The sequence below is a fragment of the Notothenia rossii genome, assembly GCF_949606895.1.
Source record: "Notothenia rossii genome assembly, chromosome: 6".
NCBI lineage: Eukaryota > Metazoa > Chordata > Actinopteri > Perciformes > Nototheniidae > Notothenia > Notothenia rossii.
Window position 1 is genome coordinate 48,202,779 of NC_136909.1, and position 19,668 is coordinate 48,222,446.

The following is a 19,668-nucleotide window of genomic DNA, read 5'->3' on the forward strand; positions in this document are numbered from 1 at the left end:
ATCTTTGAGTGGCATGGAAAACGGTATCAGGTGCTGGTTGACTCATACTCTGGCTGGTTTGAAATCGACCTTCTCCGGGATATGACCTCATCAACTGTGATAACTAAATTGAAGAGACATTTCTCTGTTTTCGGCACACCACACACACTCATCTCTGATAATGCTGGACAGTACGCCAGTCAGCATTTCAAGGACTTTGCAAAACAGTGGGACTTTGTTCACATCACCAGCAGTCCTGAATACCCACAGTCAAACGGACTAGCAGAGAGAGCAGTTCGCAGTGCAAAGCAGCTGATGGAACGTTCACACAGAGATGGCACAGATGTCTTCCTCAACCTGGTTAATCTCAGAAACATTCCCCGTGATCTGACGTTAGGCTCTCCTGCTGAACGCCTGATGTCGCGACAAACACGTGCAGCCATCCCTGTGAGCACCAAACTGTTACAGCCAAACCCAAAAGATGCACAACTAATCAGAACACAACTCCTCAACAAGCGGCTCATCTTAAAGCGCCACTATGACATCTCAAGTTCTCCTCTAAAACCCCTGGCAGAGGGACAAGTGATCAGGATGCAGACCCCAAAAGGATATGATCGGCTTGGCGTTGTCAAGGAAATGAGCGAGAAACCACGCTCTTACATAATCCAAGCCAACGGGACTTCATACAGACGGAATCGTCGTCACATCATTCCTGTTCTCGAGCCGTTGCTCCAGCAACAGCAGCCTCAAGATATCGACCCTCAAAACACTGCCCCCTCTATGATGGACTGTGTACCCCACACACCACAAACACCTGAGAGAAACAGCAGGCTGACACAGAACAGTTCCCCTTCACTACCAAGACACACATCAAATTTCCCTTGCAACAACAGTGACACACCATACATAACACGATCAGGTCGCACATGCAAACCAAACCCTAAATATGTGCAGTAACACTGTTGGACAATCTTGTTAAAGTGATATGTTTAGTCATTTCCTTTTCCTGTTACCTGGTAAGGTATTTAGTAATGGTTTATTGTTTGTGTCACCAAATGCTAAAGGAATGTTCAATATCCTCTGCCTTAAATGTTATTTACTTTCAGATAGAAACATCAGCTAAAGAGAAGGGATGTAGATCATTCTCATATGATTAAGTTTGTCCTTTGCAGGCCACCGTAGATGGTGCGCCACCCGGTGACGTGTTAAGATAATAGGCATTCAGTTGTTAGTCGGCATGCAACGTACATGTTCACTGTTCATGCTGTGGTCATAAATAAAGCCACCACTTGCCTATGCATTGTGTATTCCTTGTACATACACACATGCATGTATTAAGAAGTATCGACAACTTCTACACTTAGGACCATACAATTTACAAGCCCCCCCCCCCCCCCCCCCCCCCATGTTGCCTATGCTGTTGGGAACTCTTTGTTTAAAACAAATTGGCCATCGGAACGTGTGGAGGAAGTCTCCCAGGGGGGATTGGTCACATTCCACAGCTCTCCCCCCCTTCCCCTCCTGTGATCCCCAGCACACAGAGAGACCGCTCTTCTGGAGTGCGGAGAGCGGAAATAATGATATTGCAAGTTAGAAACGTAATATGCATTTTGACAGACAAGATGGACACTTGGGGGAAAATATGCTGCATTTTGAATGTCCGATAGTCCACCATTAACACCTTAGTCCCGGGTCTGTGCCGTAAATATCAAACATTTAATAAAAGTGAAAAACAATGAACAAGACAACATATTAATAATAATTAATTAAATGTATTCCGTTTGGATGTACGATTTCTGACTTTGTTTAGAGCAGCAAATATGATTTTGTTTGAATGATTAAATGGGTGAATTGCCCTAATGTGGGACATTTTTGCATTTCAGACTTTGGGAATATATTGCGATATGAAGCCGAGACAATACATCAAAATCCAGTATCATTGTAAATGTATTCACTTTATATCATCGTATCTCCGTGTTTACTGGGTCTTTTTGCATGAAAAAAAGACTGGAATATAGTTTCAAGCCACTACTTTCGACAGAAACACATGGCAATGTTGTCCGGACTGTTGTTTTTATGCGGCACCGGCTTGAACAGGTCATGTGATCTGTTCACGCCGGCGTGACGGTCAGTCGACTCCAAAGGGTTAAATGCATCAATCTGGTGCACTTTTGAGGGCAAAATTAAGAGATTTGTGGATACAGCTCTCAACACTCATATGAAACAGAACTGTTCTTACAATGTGTGTTGGAAGGATTTATTAAATTACTATGCATATTTTATTGTGTAAACACACAGCTGATCACCTGAGAGCTGCCGTTTCATTCAGACAAAAAAAACAAAAACAACGGTCTGATTTTAACAACTCAATGTGTGATTGTTATAGCAGTAATATTAGACACTAATAATACAGTAAACTATTAACACTGTACATATTATTGTTTGTTTGCCCGTGGGTTTAGGATTATCGGTAGTAGTGAGACCCGTGCTGCATTTTCCTCCGGTCAGATGTGATATAAAAACAAAGCGATTATTTTTGTTGTTGTAAACTCACGTGGATTAAACTACATATATTAGTGTATTCACTTCAATTCGCGAACATTATGATACATTAAATGATCGTGAGGATGATGATTGAAAATCGTTTGTTTGAGCCGGGCTGCATTTCCTGATCTAAAAACATAGCGATGGTTTTGTACTTACGCCAACGTGAATTAAACAACATTATTTTGTTAAATAAAAACATGGTGATGTTTTGTAAATGATTACATGTCTCTTATTTAGCACAGAATATGATCCTATCCGTGACATATGGATCTTAGAAAATATCCCCTATATCAGATACCTGTAGATCTATCAGCTGTTTATTTCACATGAGTTCCAGTGTGGCAGCTTTTCACGGCTCCCCCTGGTGGATCCATGATCCATTGCAGCTGGTTTCATTATAATTACATTTATTTATCAAGGGGGCGTATCAAGTCCTGCGGGGGGGTTTTCCTTTTCAGCAGGGGCCAACCCCGTGCAGTTCACGGACCTGCACGGGTAGGCGTCTGAAATGAACCGCTACATCTGTAATGGAGTGTGTTCACCATTGGTGCACCTCCATAGACCTGAAGAATGCTTACTTCCACATAACCATCATCCCGAAACACAGGAAATTCCTGCGGTTCTCATTCCAGGGAATAGCGTACCAGTTAAACCGACTGCCTTCCGGATATTCCCTTGCTCCACGCACTTTTTCAAAGTGTGTGGAGACGGCACTGTAGCCGCTACGCAGAGGAGGGATGAGAGTTTTATTTTACCTGGACGACCTGCTGTTGCTGGCTCGCTCCAGGGAGGAAGGTGCTTTACACACGGTACAACTAGTGTCGCATCTGTCGAGCATGGGTTTCATCATCAACTTGAAGAAGAGCTGTCCTCTTCCCTCCCAGATTATTATTTATCTGGGAGTGGAATTCAACTCAGTCCGCATGAGAGCACGACTCTCACAGCGAAGAATGGAGAATCTGACAGCTCTCCTCAGGCGCGTCACACCCCGCAGGGTGGTGACAGCCCTCTCCGTGATGCAGCTGTTGGGCATGATGTCAGCTGGTCACGTGGTGATTCCACTGGGTCTCCTTCACAGGAGGAGACTTCAGAGGTGGTTTATTCGCCTGTGCATCGACCCCGTGTGTCAGAGGAGACGCATGGTGTACATTCCTCCGTCCGTGGGTTTAGATCTGACCTACTGGAAAAATCTCCACATCCTGTCAGTGGGGGTGGCCCTCGGCAGGGTGACGTCACACACCTCGGTGTTCACAGAGGCATCTCTCTCAGGGTGGGGAGGAACGTGCATGTCATAGGCAGTGGGGGGACAGTGGCCGCCTCACATGTCCCTCCATATAAACGTGCTGGAATTACTATCCGTATGGAAAGTAATCCAGCACTTCGCCCCGTTGCTGTGGAATCATCATGTGTTGATTCGAACAGATAACAGGTGAGCGGCAGCCTACATAAATCGTCAGGGAGGTGTACGATCAGCGCAGCTGCTGAACACAGCCAGGCGACTGTTGTGCTGGACGCGCACACACATGCTCTCTGTCAGAGCGGTGTATATTCCCGGTGAGTTGAACAGAGGGGCAGACCTCATGTCCAGAGGAGGTCCTCGACAAGGGGACTGGAGCCTCCACCCCGAGCTGGTCTCCCAGGTGTGGAGCAGGTTCGGGAGAGCGGAGGTGGATCTGTTCGCTGCACGCGGGAACGCGCAATGTGCTCTCTGGTTCTCCCTGAAAATGCAGGATCACCCCCCCCCCTGGGGGTGGACACGTTCGCACACAGACCTTGGCCCAGGGTGTTATTATATGCTTTCCCACCAGTCCCTCTGATCCCTCGGTTCCTGGACCGAGTGCAGGAGGAGCGACTGATAGCGGTCTTAATAGCCCCGGAGCGCAAGGGAGCATCCTGGTTTCCATGCATACAGCGGATGCTGTCTGGGAGACCATGGGAAATTCCGTGGCGAAGGGATGCTCTCTCCCAGGTGGAGGGAGCGATCAGCGGTCACCCAGTGTTAGGCCAACGTTTGTGGGCATGGCCCCTGAACGGGAACACTTAGAGGGGCTGGGCCTCTCTCAAGATGTTGTGAGTACCATTCAGGGATCAAGGGCCGCGTCCTCCAGGGTGTCATACAAAGCCAAATGGACAGCAATCCAGCGCTGGTGTGTAGGGAAAAGCCTGGACCCCGTTAGGTGCCCCCTGCCTCAAGTGCTGTCATTCCTCCAGCTGTTGCTGGACAGGAATTTGGCCTATAGCACGGTCAAAACCAACCCAGTCTCACAAAAAAACGTGTTATAACTACGTTGGTCCACAACGTAGGACGTAGTTTTTCTACAAAAACGCCTCTGAAATTGTAGGATCCCTTTTTTTCACCATTCATTCCAATGGCTGGCGTCTATGTCACGTGATCTTCAAATTTCTCCCTGCAGAAAAAAAAAACATGGCTGAACTCCGTTTTAGTTTGGCCATTAAAATGAGTTTTGATGTCATTTGATGCGAGAAATATTATTTTTTATTTCAGATTATGGGTGCAGTGGATGTACATGATCTTTAGTTAGCTAGTTATTACGAAGATTACTTCAGGAAATTGTGTCTATACAACGTTTTAATTGTTACCAAGGTGGTCATCTCACATCACATCGTTATAAAACAAATACTGGAAACAGAACGAAAACATTTAAAAAAATAAATAATAATACTTTATTCCGAGTGTGCTTGCTTTTCTCTTTGAAAGTCATCACATAACGGCATTGTAATACACGGTCCGGCTGCATTAAATATTACATATCTGCCGTAGTTCTCTATTTATAGAGCCCTGCTGAGAAGACTTCTAGACCAGCGGTTTTCAAAGTGTGAGGCGCGCCTCCCCTGGGGGGCGCCAGAGAGCTTCAGAGGAGGCGCAGCGTGAGACACAAAAGAACGAGAAAAAGACGAGTAAAGTGACACTTGCCCACTTGTGGTTGTCTGTGGAGACCGAGTTCCCCCACCTCGCCAAAAAGGCTGTAAAAGTGCTCATTCCTTTCACCTCCACCTACCTGTGTGAGTGCAGGTTTTTCCGCATTGACTTTGATCAAAAGCAAGTACCGGTCAAGGCTGCAGCCAGAGGATGATCTCTGATCGTTTATTCCTCTGTGCATCAAAGACGCAGATTCATTGTTCCCACTAAAGTAGGGGTGAGTGTAATAAGGAGGCAAAGTTGACGTTCAGTGTGTTGCCGGGAGCATATAAGGATTTATCCAGCATGTTGAAAATGTTAAAAACAATATGTCTTGAGAACACAGCGTGCGGAAATATACGGGTCGTGCTGCAGCTAGATGTGCCTGTCCTCTGTAAGAAGGTGTCGGCGACTGACATGCAAGGAAGAACGGCTGTCCACAGGCTGTTCCAACTTTAACAACTGTATTAACATCCAGGCAGTGAATTGAACATGCAATTGTAATTGGGTGTGTGGTATATTTTCACGCACGGACATGCATGTTCCACAACACACAAACTGAACAACACTCAATTTTCCGATCGCTACCAGTGTCCTTGCGATCTTGTTATAATAACAAGTGCACGTTACTGATGCAATATGGTTGAGACCATTCGGGCTTATTCTAGAGGGGTGCAAGGAATAGTCCAAGTAGTGGGGGAGCCTTATACAATATGTTTAAAACATAAAAATAAAAAGGTTTAAAAAAGTTATTGTTTAATGTTTTAAGGAGGTGACGCTACTCAGCCAATCAAATCGGTGCAGTCAGCACGATAGATTCAAACACACACACACAGAGACGAGACAAGAGGAGAGAAACAGTCGGAGTAATTTCAAATGGCGGAAGGTAGACAGCAAAAACAGAGCATTTAATTACATTTTCTCTTACTGGACCTCTTTGAAATGCAATTGAATACCCCTGCATTATAGCAACAACAACAATAATAATAATAATAATAATAATAATAACAGCAATAATAATTGGGAGGGGGGGCGCGGCTGTTCTTATGTTCTCTGAGGAGAGGCTCACCTACCCACACTTTGAAAACCCCTGTTCTAGACAAACATGAGGAACTGCCGCCAAAACTGGAAACGTGACGTGGATCATAAATATATCAGCAATTAAACAACATCTTACATTTCTTTTCACACAATACGTCTCCTTGCAGTATCAACAATAATTCGGCTGACTTTTATATTTGATCCAATTGGTAGATAGTCTGTATTTACACCATAACGGTGCACAGCTGATAGAAAGGGACACCTAGTGGTTAAAGCATGTTATTGAATTTCATTATTTTTATTATTAGATATTAATAGGATCCCTATAAATGATATTCATTACTCGTTATTCTCTACTAATAGTTAATTAAAGACTGTATATAATGACTATCTTGCACATCCCTTTCAAGATTTCAAGATTTTCTAAGGTTTATTGACATATCATATTCACAAACGGTGTAGTTATGCAATGAATTAAAAACTTGGGTCGCAGGTTCCTCAATAGTGTATTACAAGACATCTATCAATATTTGTGCATACCTCCAGCAATGTTAACTATGTTGAAGCACTTATTTTAACTGATATTATACATGTGTATTATACTCTTATAAGATGTATGTAGATATTTTATCTCCGGTCTTGTCAGGTATTGAACAATCAATAAATAAAGAACACAGAATTATTAAATATAAAACACAGAATTTGTGTGATTATACTAAATGATTTACAAATAAACACCACTGCATATTTACAACTGTTACACATGCTGATGTAACGCAAATGTTTCCAACTTGGGATCAATAAATTATATCTTATCTTAAAATGATCGATGGCTACTGCCATATTTGCAAAATTTGCCTCTGAACCTTGACAAGTGCACGTTTCAGGCTTATCAATTAACAACAGGGCGTTGATGCTATTTATTGATTGTATAGTCATTATATACAGTCTTTAATGAACTATTAGTAGAGAATAACGAGTAATGAATATACTTTATAGGGATCCTATTAATATCTAATAATAAAAATAATGAAATTCAATAACATGCTTTAACCACTAGGTGTCCCTTTATATCAGCTGTGCACCGTTATGGTGTAAATACAGCCTATCTACCAATTGGATCAAATATAAAAGTCAGCCGAATTAGTGTTGATACTGCAAGGAGACGTACTGTGTGAAAAGAAATGTAAGATGTTTTTTAATTGCTGGTATATTTATGATCCACGTCACGTTTTCAGTGTTGGCAGTTCCTCATGGGAACAATGAATCTGCGTCTTTGATGCACAGAGGAATAAACGCAGATCATCCTCTGGCTGCAGCCTTGACCGGTACTTGCTTTTGATCAAAGTCAATGCGGAAAAACCTGCACTCACACAGGTAGGTAGGTAGGCAGGTGTGTAACGTTGCTGCCTTCTTGGCCAGGTCAGCATTGTAAATGAGATTTTATCTCAATGCTTTTTATCTGGTTAAATAAAGGTTAAATAAAAATAAATAAAGGTAGGTGGAGGTGAAGGGAATGAGCACTTTTACAGCCTTTTTGGCGAGGTGGGGGAACTCGGTCTCCACAGACAACCACAAGTGGGCAAGTGTCACTTTACTCTTCTTTTTCTCGTTCTTTTGTGTCTCACGCTGCGCCTCCTCTGAAGCTCTCTGGCGCCCCCCAGGGGAGGCGCGCCTCACACTTTGAAAACCGCTGGTCTAGAAGTCTTCTCAGCAGGGCTCTATAAATAGAGAACTACGGCAGATATGTAATATTTAATGCAGCCGGACCGTGTATTACAATGCCGTTATGTGATGACTTTCAAAGAGAAAAGCAAGCACACTCGGAATAAAGTATTATTATTTATTTTTTTAAATGTTTTCGTTCTGTTTCCAGTATTTGTTTTATAACGATGTGATGTGAGATGACCACCTTGGTAACAATTAAAACGTTGTATAGACACAATTTCCTGAAGTAATCTTCGTAATAACTAGCTAACTAAAGATCATGTACATCCACTGCACCCATAATCTGAAATAAAAACTAATATTTCTCGCATAAAATGACATCAAAACGCATTTTAATGGCCAAACTAACTTTAAAATAGGCATTTTCCACCGAGAATAAAACGAAGTTCGGCCATGTTTTTTTTTTCTGCAGGGAGAAATTTGAAGATCACGTGACATAGACGCCCAGCCATTGGAATGAATGGTGAAAAACAACGTAGGGATCCTAAAATTTCAGAGGCGTTTTTGTAGAAATACTACGTCCTACGTTGTGGAACAACGTAGTTATTACACGTTTTTTTGTGAGACTGGGTTGGTCAAAACATATGCTGCTGCCATTTCATCTTGCCACGTAGGTTTTTGGATCAGCACGGTGTTTAGTCACCCTCTGACAAAACGGATTCTACGGGGTGCTCAGAGACTCAGACAGGTGTCACGCGCTTTAGCGCCTCAATGGGATTTGGCTGTAGTGCTGCGCGCACTGAGTAAAGCTCCTTTTGAACCTTTGGACCAGGTTCCCCTGAAGTTTTTGTAACGGACGGACCAGTGGGGCGTAGAATACATCCTGCTTCGCCCTTAACCCAATAGCGATAGCCTTAGAGGGAGAAGCCTTATACGATATAGAACTGGGGTTACGTACTGTAACCCAGCTTCTATGAGTATAGGCGCAGCCCTCTAAGGTTCGGGCCCCACTGGCTCCGCGAATAGCTGAAGAAAAGCTGTTTGTGTGGGAGCAGATTGTAGGGCCTACTTCCTATTTATACGGAAGTGAGCCCGGAGGTGGGGCCCACGTCATAGGTGGGCGTAGATTAAGTCTGTCAGTGCTGCACACGTGCAGAGGGATTACCCAATAGCGATAGCCTTAGAGGGCTGCGCCTATACTCATAGAAGCTGGGTTAAAGTACGTAACCCCAGTGCTGTTACGTGTACGCAAATTGACGTGCTTGATGTGAACGAGCCTTTTGGGGGGCGTGCTTAAAGTTGTGCATGCTCTATGAGCGCACATACGGGTACTTCTCAGGCATGCTGGGTAATCTGTGACGTTTCACTCTCTCAAAAGTTGCCATTTTGTCATCCATGCGCCAATGAGCAACTCTCATTGGAATGAATGAGACCCCGCCTTCCACGCTGTATCCAGTTCTTATTATACATCCATGTGTTCACCTGATGCACGTGTACACTGTCTATGTTTGTTTTCTAAGTTAGCTCGGCTGAGCGAAGGAATCACCTGAGAAGCAGAGGAATATGTCATGCTCAAGGGCTAAACAGTTCATTGTTTCCGTCTCCACTATTTCTCTCCGAGTGCAGCGTATGAAGAAGCTGCCATCCTAAACCTTAACATAGCTTTACAAAAAAGTAACACAATGAGAGATGTTTGGAGTTTTATTTGAGTTATTAATTTATATTTTTTGTCAAAGAGATGCTGATTTGAAACAGTTGTTACATATAGAAAGGGGAGGCCGTCCCAAAGCTTGCTGCTGTATTTACTCCCTCCATCTGACAGGAGGGAGCCTCATGTGTCACTCCACAGAGTTCACTCCGTCACGGAGGGGGAGTGTGTAGGGGTACACAGCAAATCGGCCAGTGTTAAATCAACTCCCATAGAGTTAAATTTAACACTTTCCCAGAGTTTATATAATCCTCACTGGTTCAGAGTTAAGTTAACACTTTGGATAGTGTTAATAGTTTAACTCTATTTCAGTGTTAATTCTTTAACACTTACAGTGTTACATTTGACTCTATTCTAGTGTATTTTCCACACTGATTAGTGTTAAAACTTTTCACTGGAAGTGTAACATCTTAACACCTATAGTGTTATATTTTAACACATTTGAGTGTTGAATTGGGTTAGTTTAACTATATCAGTGTTAATTCTTAACACTCACAGTGTTACATTTGACTCTATCCTAGTGTATTTTCCACACCGATTAGTGTTACAACTTTTCACTGAAAGTGTAAAATCCACCTATAGTGTTATGTTTTAACACATTTGAGAGTTGAATTGGGTTAGTTTTACTCATTGTAGGGGTTAGTATGTAACACTAATTAGTGTTATTTTGTAATAAAGAAATGCTGCTTTTTCTAAAACTTAATGTTTATCTGGACTGTGTGCAACCTTACATTTAAATACATTGAATATACTCAACTACAATACAACAATTGTTCTAGAAGTGCTAATAGGGTCATCTTACACACAACAGGGGGAAGAAAGACAAGCAAATAATGCATTTATCATTTTTATTACACCAAGCACCAAACACAGCTACAAGCATATGACAATTACAAATGACACCACAAAAAGTGGTTACAAAAACAATGGTACAATGTAAAGACGATCATCGTCAGTACCATTACTACTCTGCAGGTCAAATGGCCTATACTTTTCCAGAAAGTTTGCATTGATAACAAATTTTTCCTCTGATTCACACACACTGTATGCATGAAAATGTTCACTGAAGAATTCAACGTCAAGCTTATTGGCAATGAAATGGACACAATTATTAACCTTAAGTATAATTTTTATCCTGTAAAACAAAGGAATCTCGTGGTCAGTGCCCATAGATACAACCAATCCAACTCTATACTCCGTCCCACTGATCTTTACCCAGTTAGTTGAAAAGGCATCTCCATCTTGCACTAATGGCACAACTTGGGGTAAATGTTCATGATCATTATCTGGATCAAATGCTTTCAGGGGACCATACTCTATGTGGTTTAAAGGGGACGTCTCCCAATTGTAAGCTATCAACATTTGGTGTTTTTTGGCAAGTGAGACTGTGATGTTCTTAAAATTTTTCAGGGTGTTTTTGAACACCCGGTGCTTTGCTTCGAACCTCATACTCCACATATGAATTAAGGGTCAAATTTTTCTGATACAACTCGGATAATGTAACATATAATGGTGTTTAGGGATCATATTTCTATTTGGATAAAGCTTTCTAAACAAGACATGGTGCTCCATTATTAAATGTTTTAAATACACCGTCATGCCCATTGTTACAGATGGAGAGAAAATTATGTTAATGATTTGTAGTAGAAGCAACAGCAAAGACCAATTCTGATCACCTTCCGGCACAATGTCACCAAAAATCAAGGGAATATTTCTGATCAGACAGAGAGTCTGAATTGAGTTCAATCCTATAGTATTGTTAGCACTATCCAAGTTGACCCTTGTTGGACGATTTTTCCGCTCCAAGTACCCGTAGTCAAAAGTATAGATTCGAGACAGAAGATCAGCTTTTGACAAAAAGTTCTCAGACAGGTACCCCAACAGCAGCTTCATCTCAAACTGACCTACCCCTTCCAGAATGTCATGCATTATATCCAGAGAAAAATTCTGGCAAACGTGAAAAAACTGTAAGCTGTTTAGAGTTGAATTCCTCTTTAAACCACACACATGCAACTTTTGTGGATCTGACTGTAACTCGTTGCAATGAGTTTCAAAGATTTCTTTACCTCGTAAGATTATCTTTGGGTCATCCTCACTGAACACATTCTGGGCATCACTTTTTTCAATCAAACATAAACGACAAAAATAACGGCCACTGAAACACTCAATAAAACCCAGAATCCCATGCATTCCTAAATTGTCCCCTGTGATTTGACAAATTGTGCCGTGGACATTCACAGATGAATATGGCAAACTAATTCCACGACTCTCCAACACTTTTATGTCATCAATCAGAGGCTGTAAAATGGGATCAAAGCCGTATTTTTTAACATCTTCTGCATGAAACAATGCAACTAAATGGATATTCATTAGTGCAGAATTTAACTTTGGGGGCAGATTTCTCAGAACGAAGTACAGTGCTCCAACTTTATGAAGTCCATGTTTTGATCCAAGCGCGTTCGCTGTCTCAAAATCATCGTAATATAACTGAATTTGCAAGGATGTCTTGTGTTCTGAAAACAATGGATGTGATCTAAAGTAACTGCCATCGCAAAAGTCTTCATACCGGTTTTCGGTTGATACAGAAGGTGTGCTAAGCAGTCCACAAATATGAGTATTGCGACACATAAATTTGATTGTTTCCAAAATTGGAACATAAACAAAAGTGTCTTTTACTGGTACTTGATCAAAAGTACCCGTACCTTTATTGAGTCTTGAATCATAGCGGAATCCCAACAGTTTTTTCACAGGGTCCACAATTCCCCATTTTTCACTTAAATACTTCTTTCTTTTAGTTTCAGTATTAAAGTTCTCAACAGGGTTTTCAAAGGTTTCAAGACATTTTTCCAACGTATTTCTTTCAGGATTATCAACCGATATAGCAGACAATACTTTATGCTTAAACTCAGAATTAAGTCCTTCTGCAAAATCTTCTAAATGACTAACAACTGATGATACTACACTATTTGCCACACCACTACCAGTTAGTCTAGAAATAATTGCAGCACAAATGTGTTTCGTATTGTCACTGCTACCCTGACCAGACCCATTGCTTTCAGAACACCCGGCACCTTGCAAGACATCATTTCCTTCAATAGGATTTTGAGAGGCAACACAATCAGGTTCACGCTGATCATCATCAAAGAGGCCACCCTCTTCTGCATCATCACTGTGACATAAATCATTACCATGAATAGTATTTAAATGCTTTTTCAAACCTGCATATGTACTGAACTGACGCCGACAGGCGTCCTGAGAACAAGACAATTTGAACTTGGTGCTTGGGCAAGTGGCTTATTAAGGCCTTACTGGTGGTATGCAAGGCTTGACAGATAAAACATTTAAACATTGTCATTCAAGATCTTGGCACGCAACTTACGGACACGTGGTGACTCCTCCGTGGAGGTAACATCGATGTTGAATACAGTGGTCTGTACAAACGTGTACAGATGGACCAGGGACTCATCATACGAGAGGTTGAAGACGTAGTGACATTTAAAAAGTTCGTCAAACGCACTCAGTGAGCTGGTAGCATGGCATGGAATGAGCTGTTTGTCAACGGCGACGTAGTAGGTGTCGATCTTGTTACGGCTACGGCCAACCGCAAGGATGAATGGCTGTTTTCCTTCTCTTTCTTTTAGATGTTCATCTATGCTGCTGCATGACTGCAAAACAGATGATAAAAAAAGACCATCACTAGTGACTTACTTGGTTCAGACATGACAGTTGGTGTTAGATCATGTTCCATACTAGGTCATCTCTCACAAACCAAGCAAACACTAGTACGTTGTGTACATTTTACGAGGAATTTACCTTGTGGAAGAGCACCATTCTCTCAGCTGCATCAGTTGGGCTGATCTTGGTCCTCTTCTTCCGTCCAGCCGTGGGAGGCAAAAGATGAAGAAGCAACAGCAGAGTGGCCATGTTACTGTCCCAGTCTGAGAGAGAGAGAGAGAGACCGACAGAGACAGAAAGAGAGAGAGAGACAGACAGACAGAGAGAGAGACAGACAGACAGAGAGACAGAGAACACAGTGATTAACATATGAACAGAAAACATTAACCCATTTATGCCTAAAGCACCTGCAAAAATCCTGCTACATAACCCTTTTTGGGAAAAGGTGCCCTCAGCCTCAGCTTCCGAAGACATGAAATAAACATGAAATGATAAGCATTTAAAAGCTAAGACCCTCATCTTGCATCAGAATGTGTTCATTCAGCTCTAACATACCAAACTTAAAAAAAACAACCTCAAATCTCATGAGCCCGAATGCTGCGTCCATGCAGCTTCAGGCACCTGGGTCAATGTTGCTCTACGCAGCATCAATGGGTTGAACAGGTATTATTTATACTGTAAAAACACTGCATGCCAGCATACCATTACTCTCTGGTTGCCTCTCAGCCGCTTTTAACAGACGACACAGATCAGTTGATTGAGTCAGCTGGGTGGCCTCTTTGATGATCTTCAGCTTGAATGTTGTGTCCCACTTGTTCAGCAACTTGGAACTTGTTTCAGCACCAAACAGCAGGTTGAAGTCTTGATTCACCTGTTAACCACATAAAGAATAACAATATTGAATCAGGGTTTGGTACCACTTATGCTGCATTAAAACTGATTTAACCATCGCTAGAACAAAGATTTCAAAACTACACACAAAGGACACAATCAATGACACTAAGGCTGAAGTATGAAATATTGCATATTATAAAGAAAGATATGTTCTACTCACCAGTCCTTTGACATCCAGAAAACGTGGGAATGTTTTGAAGACATCCGCGCTACTTTCTGGGTCTTGCACCAAGTCCTGCCGATATTGAAACGTCATCTTCATTTTCTCCAGCACACTTGCTTCTTCAGGGGTGTGACTAAGGAACGAAATGGCTTCCCTGCAGTCGTCACCATCAAGCTACTCAGGCAGTGTTGTCACTTCTCTTCTCCGTTTTGGCCCTTGGTCTTTAGGCACTGATGGCTCCTTAGCTGGCTTCTTCGCTGTATTCCTGCTCATTGTCTTCAGGCGCCACGCCAAATATCCAGTGCCTTTCTCTGCATCAAAAAAATGCTCCTGCAAAAAATGAAAGAACATCAAAATAGTCTTACATCGGGCACAGCAAAAGGAAACATAAGTAAAATCACCTAAATAAAGTCAGGTTCATAGCATACTCCAGTTTCAATAAAGTGGCTTTCTTCAGTTGCTATGAATAAAATATAATGCAATAATAACCATCTTATCATTTGGATTAGCCATCTTCCAATGAAAACTTTCCTACTGACTCCTCACAATCAATGCAAAACTTACATATCCTTTTGGTGAGAAAGGATCCTTAAGTGCAGGAAAAAGTGTAATGATTCCCAGCGCATAATTCTCCCTCTGTTTACGGGTGGGAATCCGGCTACAGTGACAAGACAAGAAATGTACTTAGTACTGACAGGCAGGACAACATTGTTGCACAAATCTAAACCCAATCTAATCTCAAAGTTCAATTGCTAGGTCTTACCCATGTCTCTCAGTCATGTCACTTGCCAGTATGTTGACAAGCTGCCTCCTGGTGCGGTGCTTCAGTGAGTTTTCTGATTTGTACTCTTCAAGAATGTCCTCTCCTCCAGATTTCCGAAGCAAGGCATTTTTGACCATCTGCTTACACAAAATACACAAAAGTAATTATCATCATTAAACATCAGAGCATGTAAATTGTCAAGCACCACATGACAGTTCTCTTAAAATGTTACCTCTTTTGCGGTGTCTGACAGGGGAGCCTTCACCGCAGATGGGCTACCTTCCATGTTCAATCTACTACGGCCTGTAGAAATGCCCTTTTCTCTTAGGTCGCTGTCACTCGACGAAAGGGACAAGGTGTCCGTGAGTGAACATGCAGTATCTGAAGTAGAAGGTGTTGAGTGGTCTAAAGGAAAGAAAACTGTACAACACACCCTTTGATTAATGATTGTCATAGTATCCATTTTGACATGGGCTGTTGTGGTAACATTCCAATTTCTTAAAGGCAGAGTATGCAATTTTGTACAAGACAAGTAATTATTAGTGTTTTTAATGTTCCTGAAAAGTTCTAATTTGGGAATGGGCAGCATAGATGCAATGCTGACTCGGGCCACAATCCTACATACCATATCTATAACAATTCTCAATAGTGTGCATCGATTACCATGCAACGAAGTACTGTATACAGTGCACAGCAAAAATGAGTACACCCCTGTTGAAAAGTAACATTTTGAACAATATTTTAATAAACACACAAGTTATTCCCAAAACGTGCATAGAGTAAGTTTAATACAACATCTGTTAAGCTTACAACAGAATAGTAAGGTCAATAATATAACTTAAATGACATATTTGTCCATTTTTGTGAAATTATGCTGGTGCAAAAGTGACTACACCCCTATGTTAAACTCCCATAGAGTGTCTGAGAACGGGCTGTGTTGGCCCGAAACATTATGAAATGAAAAGGCATTAAAAGGGAGCTCATCGTTGTGCGTTTCATCCTTGCCTTACATTGAACTTTTACATTTTGGTCTGCACCAGGCTAAAAGAGATGCGTGTGAGATTTGACTGAAATCCTATGGAGTGTATCATGATCTGCTTCAGTAGTAACAGTACATGTTGACAAGCATGTTTCTTTTGGTAAAATTCAGCCTCCCTACTGTTGATGGCATCCATACAGCCCCAAACCATGTCACTCCTACTATAATGCTTGACTTCAAGCATGGGGCACTTTTTTGTACAAATCACTTTTTACCACCACACATGCTTGACACCACCTAAAGCAAATTTGTTTATCATCGTCTCATCAGAGATAAACAAAATAAGGATATGGATTGCTGGAACCATGTCCTGTGATCTGATGACACCAAGATAAACAAATTTGCTTTAGATGGTGTCAAGCATGTGTGGTGGTAAAAAGTGATTTGTACAAAAAAAGTGCCCCATGGTTAAAGTCAAGCATAGTAGTGGGAGTGACATGGTTTGGGGCTGTATGGATGCCATCAACAGTAGGAAGCTGAATTTCACCAAAAGAAACATGCTTGTCAACATGTACTGTGACTACTGAAGCAGATCATGATACACTCCATAGGATTTCAGTCAAATCTCACACACGCATCTCTTTTAGCCTGGTGCAGACTCAAAATGTAAAAGGTCAATGGGAGTGGGAGTTTAACATAGGGGTGTGCTCACTTTTGCACCAGCATAATTTCACAAAAATGGACAAATGTCATTTAAGTTATATTATTGACCTTACTTTTCTGTTGTAAGCTTAATAGATGTTGTATTAAACGTAGTCTATGCATGTTTCGGGAATAACGTGTGTTTATTAAAATATTGTTCAAAACGTTACTTTTCAACAGGGGTGTACTCATTTTTGCTGTGCACTGTATTTAGCTTAATTTCACACTGTCAGTCCATTGCCAGCTGTACCGAAGAGCAAAAGCATGATGTACATACGTATGTTAAGTACTCTTCATTGACAGCACAAGACTCATACCTTCATCTGAAGTTTTTTCACGAACTGTCAAGCAAAGACCCGGATTGGACTCCAATAATTCTGCAATAATGTCTTCGTAAACTGCTGTGTCCGTATCATCGAACACCTCAAGCTCAGAGGCATCAGGAAGCCCAAACTTTTCTTTGACTGTAAAAAAAGAGAAGCAATGACTAACTGAAATCTGACCCAATATAGTGTATTGCCATCCTTGTATACAATATTACTGTTATACTTTGCAGTCAATGGCAAAGGTGTCTCATTAAGGTACCAGTACCATTGCATACAAGGATGGCAATGTAGGATCATTTTTAAGTTCAGTTACTTTCTTTCATAAAACCATACAGATATGCAACAATGTCTTTGGAATGACATGCAAGGGGGATACACAGAGAAAATGCCTACTGACAGCAATAGAATCATGGCCCATGTCTTTTGGCATCAATCATAAAGTTCTTGCCTTTACTGATGAAGTCCACATAGGTCACGGCTGAGTGCCAACTGATGTACTTCTTCACATTCCGGTATTTCACTTTCAGCAACATGTTGTCCTAAAATTGCACCTGGAATACATTTAGAAATGCAATGTCAATATACAACAATTTTGAAGCTACAAATGGGACTCAAGGTGTTAAATAGTGGAAATATCCTTTAACACAGTGGTCCTTGAAATAAAATGATGTTTTGGCAACCACATTGAACAATCCCCCCCCCCCCCCCCCAAAAGAAAGAATCCACAAAAGTCTGTGACAAACATTAATCATGTTTAATAAACGTTCATAATTAGTTTATTATAACATTGTGATTGATTATTAATTAACAACATCATGTATTATAATAATTTCATGCATTATAATAATCGAACTTACTTCTATAATGAGTGAGTATTACTATAACTAGCTAATCCGTTAGCTTAGCATGTTAGCATCGAACTGGCGGGAGATTATAAACGTTCATAATTAGTTTATTATAACATTGTGATTGATTATTAATTAACAACATCATGTATTATAATAATTTCATGCATTATAATAATTGAACTTACTTCTATAATGAGTGAGTATTACTATAACTAGCTAATCCGTTAGCTTAGCATGTTAGCATCGAACTGGCGGGAGATTATAAACGTTCATAATTAGTTTATTATAACATTGTAATTGATTATTAATTAACAACATCATGTATTATAATAATGTCAAATGTTAAATGCCTTACTTACCTCTAAGAATGCCCTGTAGGAAGGATGAACGAAGATGCTGCTGTAGGTCTGGTCAGTGTCTGCTGCTACTTGTAACGTAAAGAGAAATAACGTAAATGTAAAGAGACACCCCCTCCCCTTTTCATTCGATGGGCATAAAACACTGGCTAGCATTTCTTTTAAAACATTAAATGCAGTGTTAAGCACTTATATAATACACATTTATTTTCACTGTAGTACAATATTACCTTGTGGAAGATGGTGAGCTTTATTAAGGCTAATGAATCACCGCCTTCAACACAGTTTGGTATGCAATCCTGCATTGGCCACATTTAGTATTCTTTAGATTAATAACGTACCCCACTTATTAAAAAATGGTTTAGGCTAAACTATTGAATAAGGATATAAATAATAGAAGCCTTAAACTGATATGTATGGTGGTTCTCTTACCTTGTCAACCGTCCTCATCGATCTGGAGTCCACACGATCTGACTTCTTCATGCCCAAGAGCGCGCAAAAACCGGATGTAGAATTTAACTCCAAATGAGTGTTGGGTATTGACACCTTGAAATAACACCACCTACAGAGCCTTTTCAGCACTTTGAGTGTTAAAATAACTCTCAAATCAACACTTGTTAACTCTTAATAGTTAACACCAGATATTTTAACTCAAATTAACACTACCGATTTTGCGTGTAGAGCGTGGTTTGGGATTGGGCCATACACACGCACTTTTTTGCCCCCCCCCCCCACACTTCTAAAATTAATCTGGCGCGCCTGCTTCCCGTTAAGTGGGTATGACACATTCATAGTTTGTTAAATGTTAAGAAGCCCTCAGACGCTGTTTCTTGCAATATGTTGCGTTTTACCGGGGGCATTGGGCTTAACTGGTTAGAACACATTACCTAACCCTAACCCTAACCCTGTTGTGTGACGGCAAATGCTGCGGCTGCAAGGCATTGTTGGGCAGCATTTTCTCCTCTCCTTTCGGTGAGGGAGGTCCAGTGGTTCCTAAGCTAAAGAAGGTTAAAGGAAGTTTGAAACCTCGGCCCAATCCCAAACCACTCCCTCGACCCTACCCCTCCGTGACGGAGTGAACTCCGTCTGTAGCCACACT

General features: G+C 41.3%; 1 protein-coding gene across 6 annotated transcripts; it reads right to left on the minus strand.

Moving 5' to 3' along the window:
- Positions 1-10,713: 10,713 nt before the first annotated feature.
- Positions 10,714-19,217, minus strand: LOC307044860 (uncharacterized protein). 6 transcript variants are annotated; one of them, XM_079690280.1, is made up of 11 exons: positions 19,002-19,203; positions 18,573-18,637; positions 17,814-17,916; positions 17,357-17,503; positions 15,591-15,778; positions 15,359-15,498; positions 15,160-15,253; positions 14,593-14,925; positions 14,241-14,409; positions 13,677-13,801; positions 10,721-13,528 (listed from the first exon to the last, which is right to left on the minus strand). In XM_079690280.1, exons 3-8 carry the CDS (start codon positions 17,896-17,898, stop codon positions 14,770-14,772), a joined length of 810 nt encoding a protein of 269 aa, XP_079546406.1. In that variant the 5' UTR covers positions 17,899-17,916; positions 18,573-18,637; positions 19,002-19,203; the 3' UTR covers positions 10,721-13,528; positions 13,677-13,801; positions 14,241-14,409; positions 14,593-14,769. The 6 variants fall into 6 exon arrangements, 5 of the variants coding, with proteins under 5 accessions (XP_079546406.1, XP_079546405.1, XP_079546404.1 ...); XM_079690279.1 differs by having other exon boundaries at positions 18,573-18,640; XR_013809705.1 differs by having other exon boundaries at positions 10,714-13,528; positions 15,359-15,495; positions 15,591-17,503; positions 18,573-18,640; positions 18,800-19,217.
- Between the last annotated feature and the right edge of the window lie 451 nt (positions 19,218-19,668).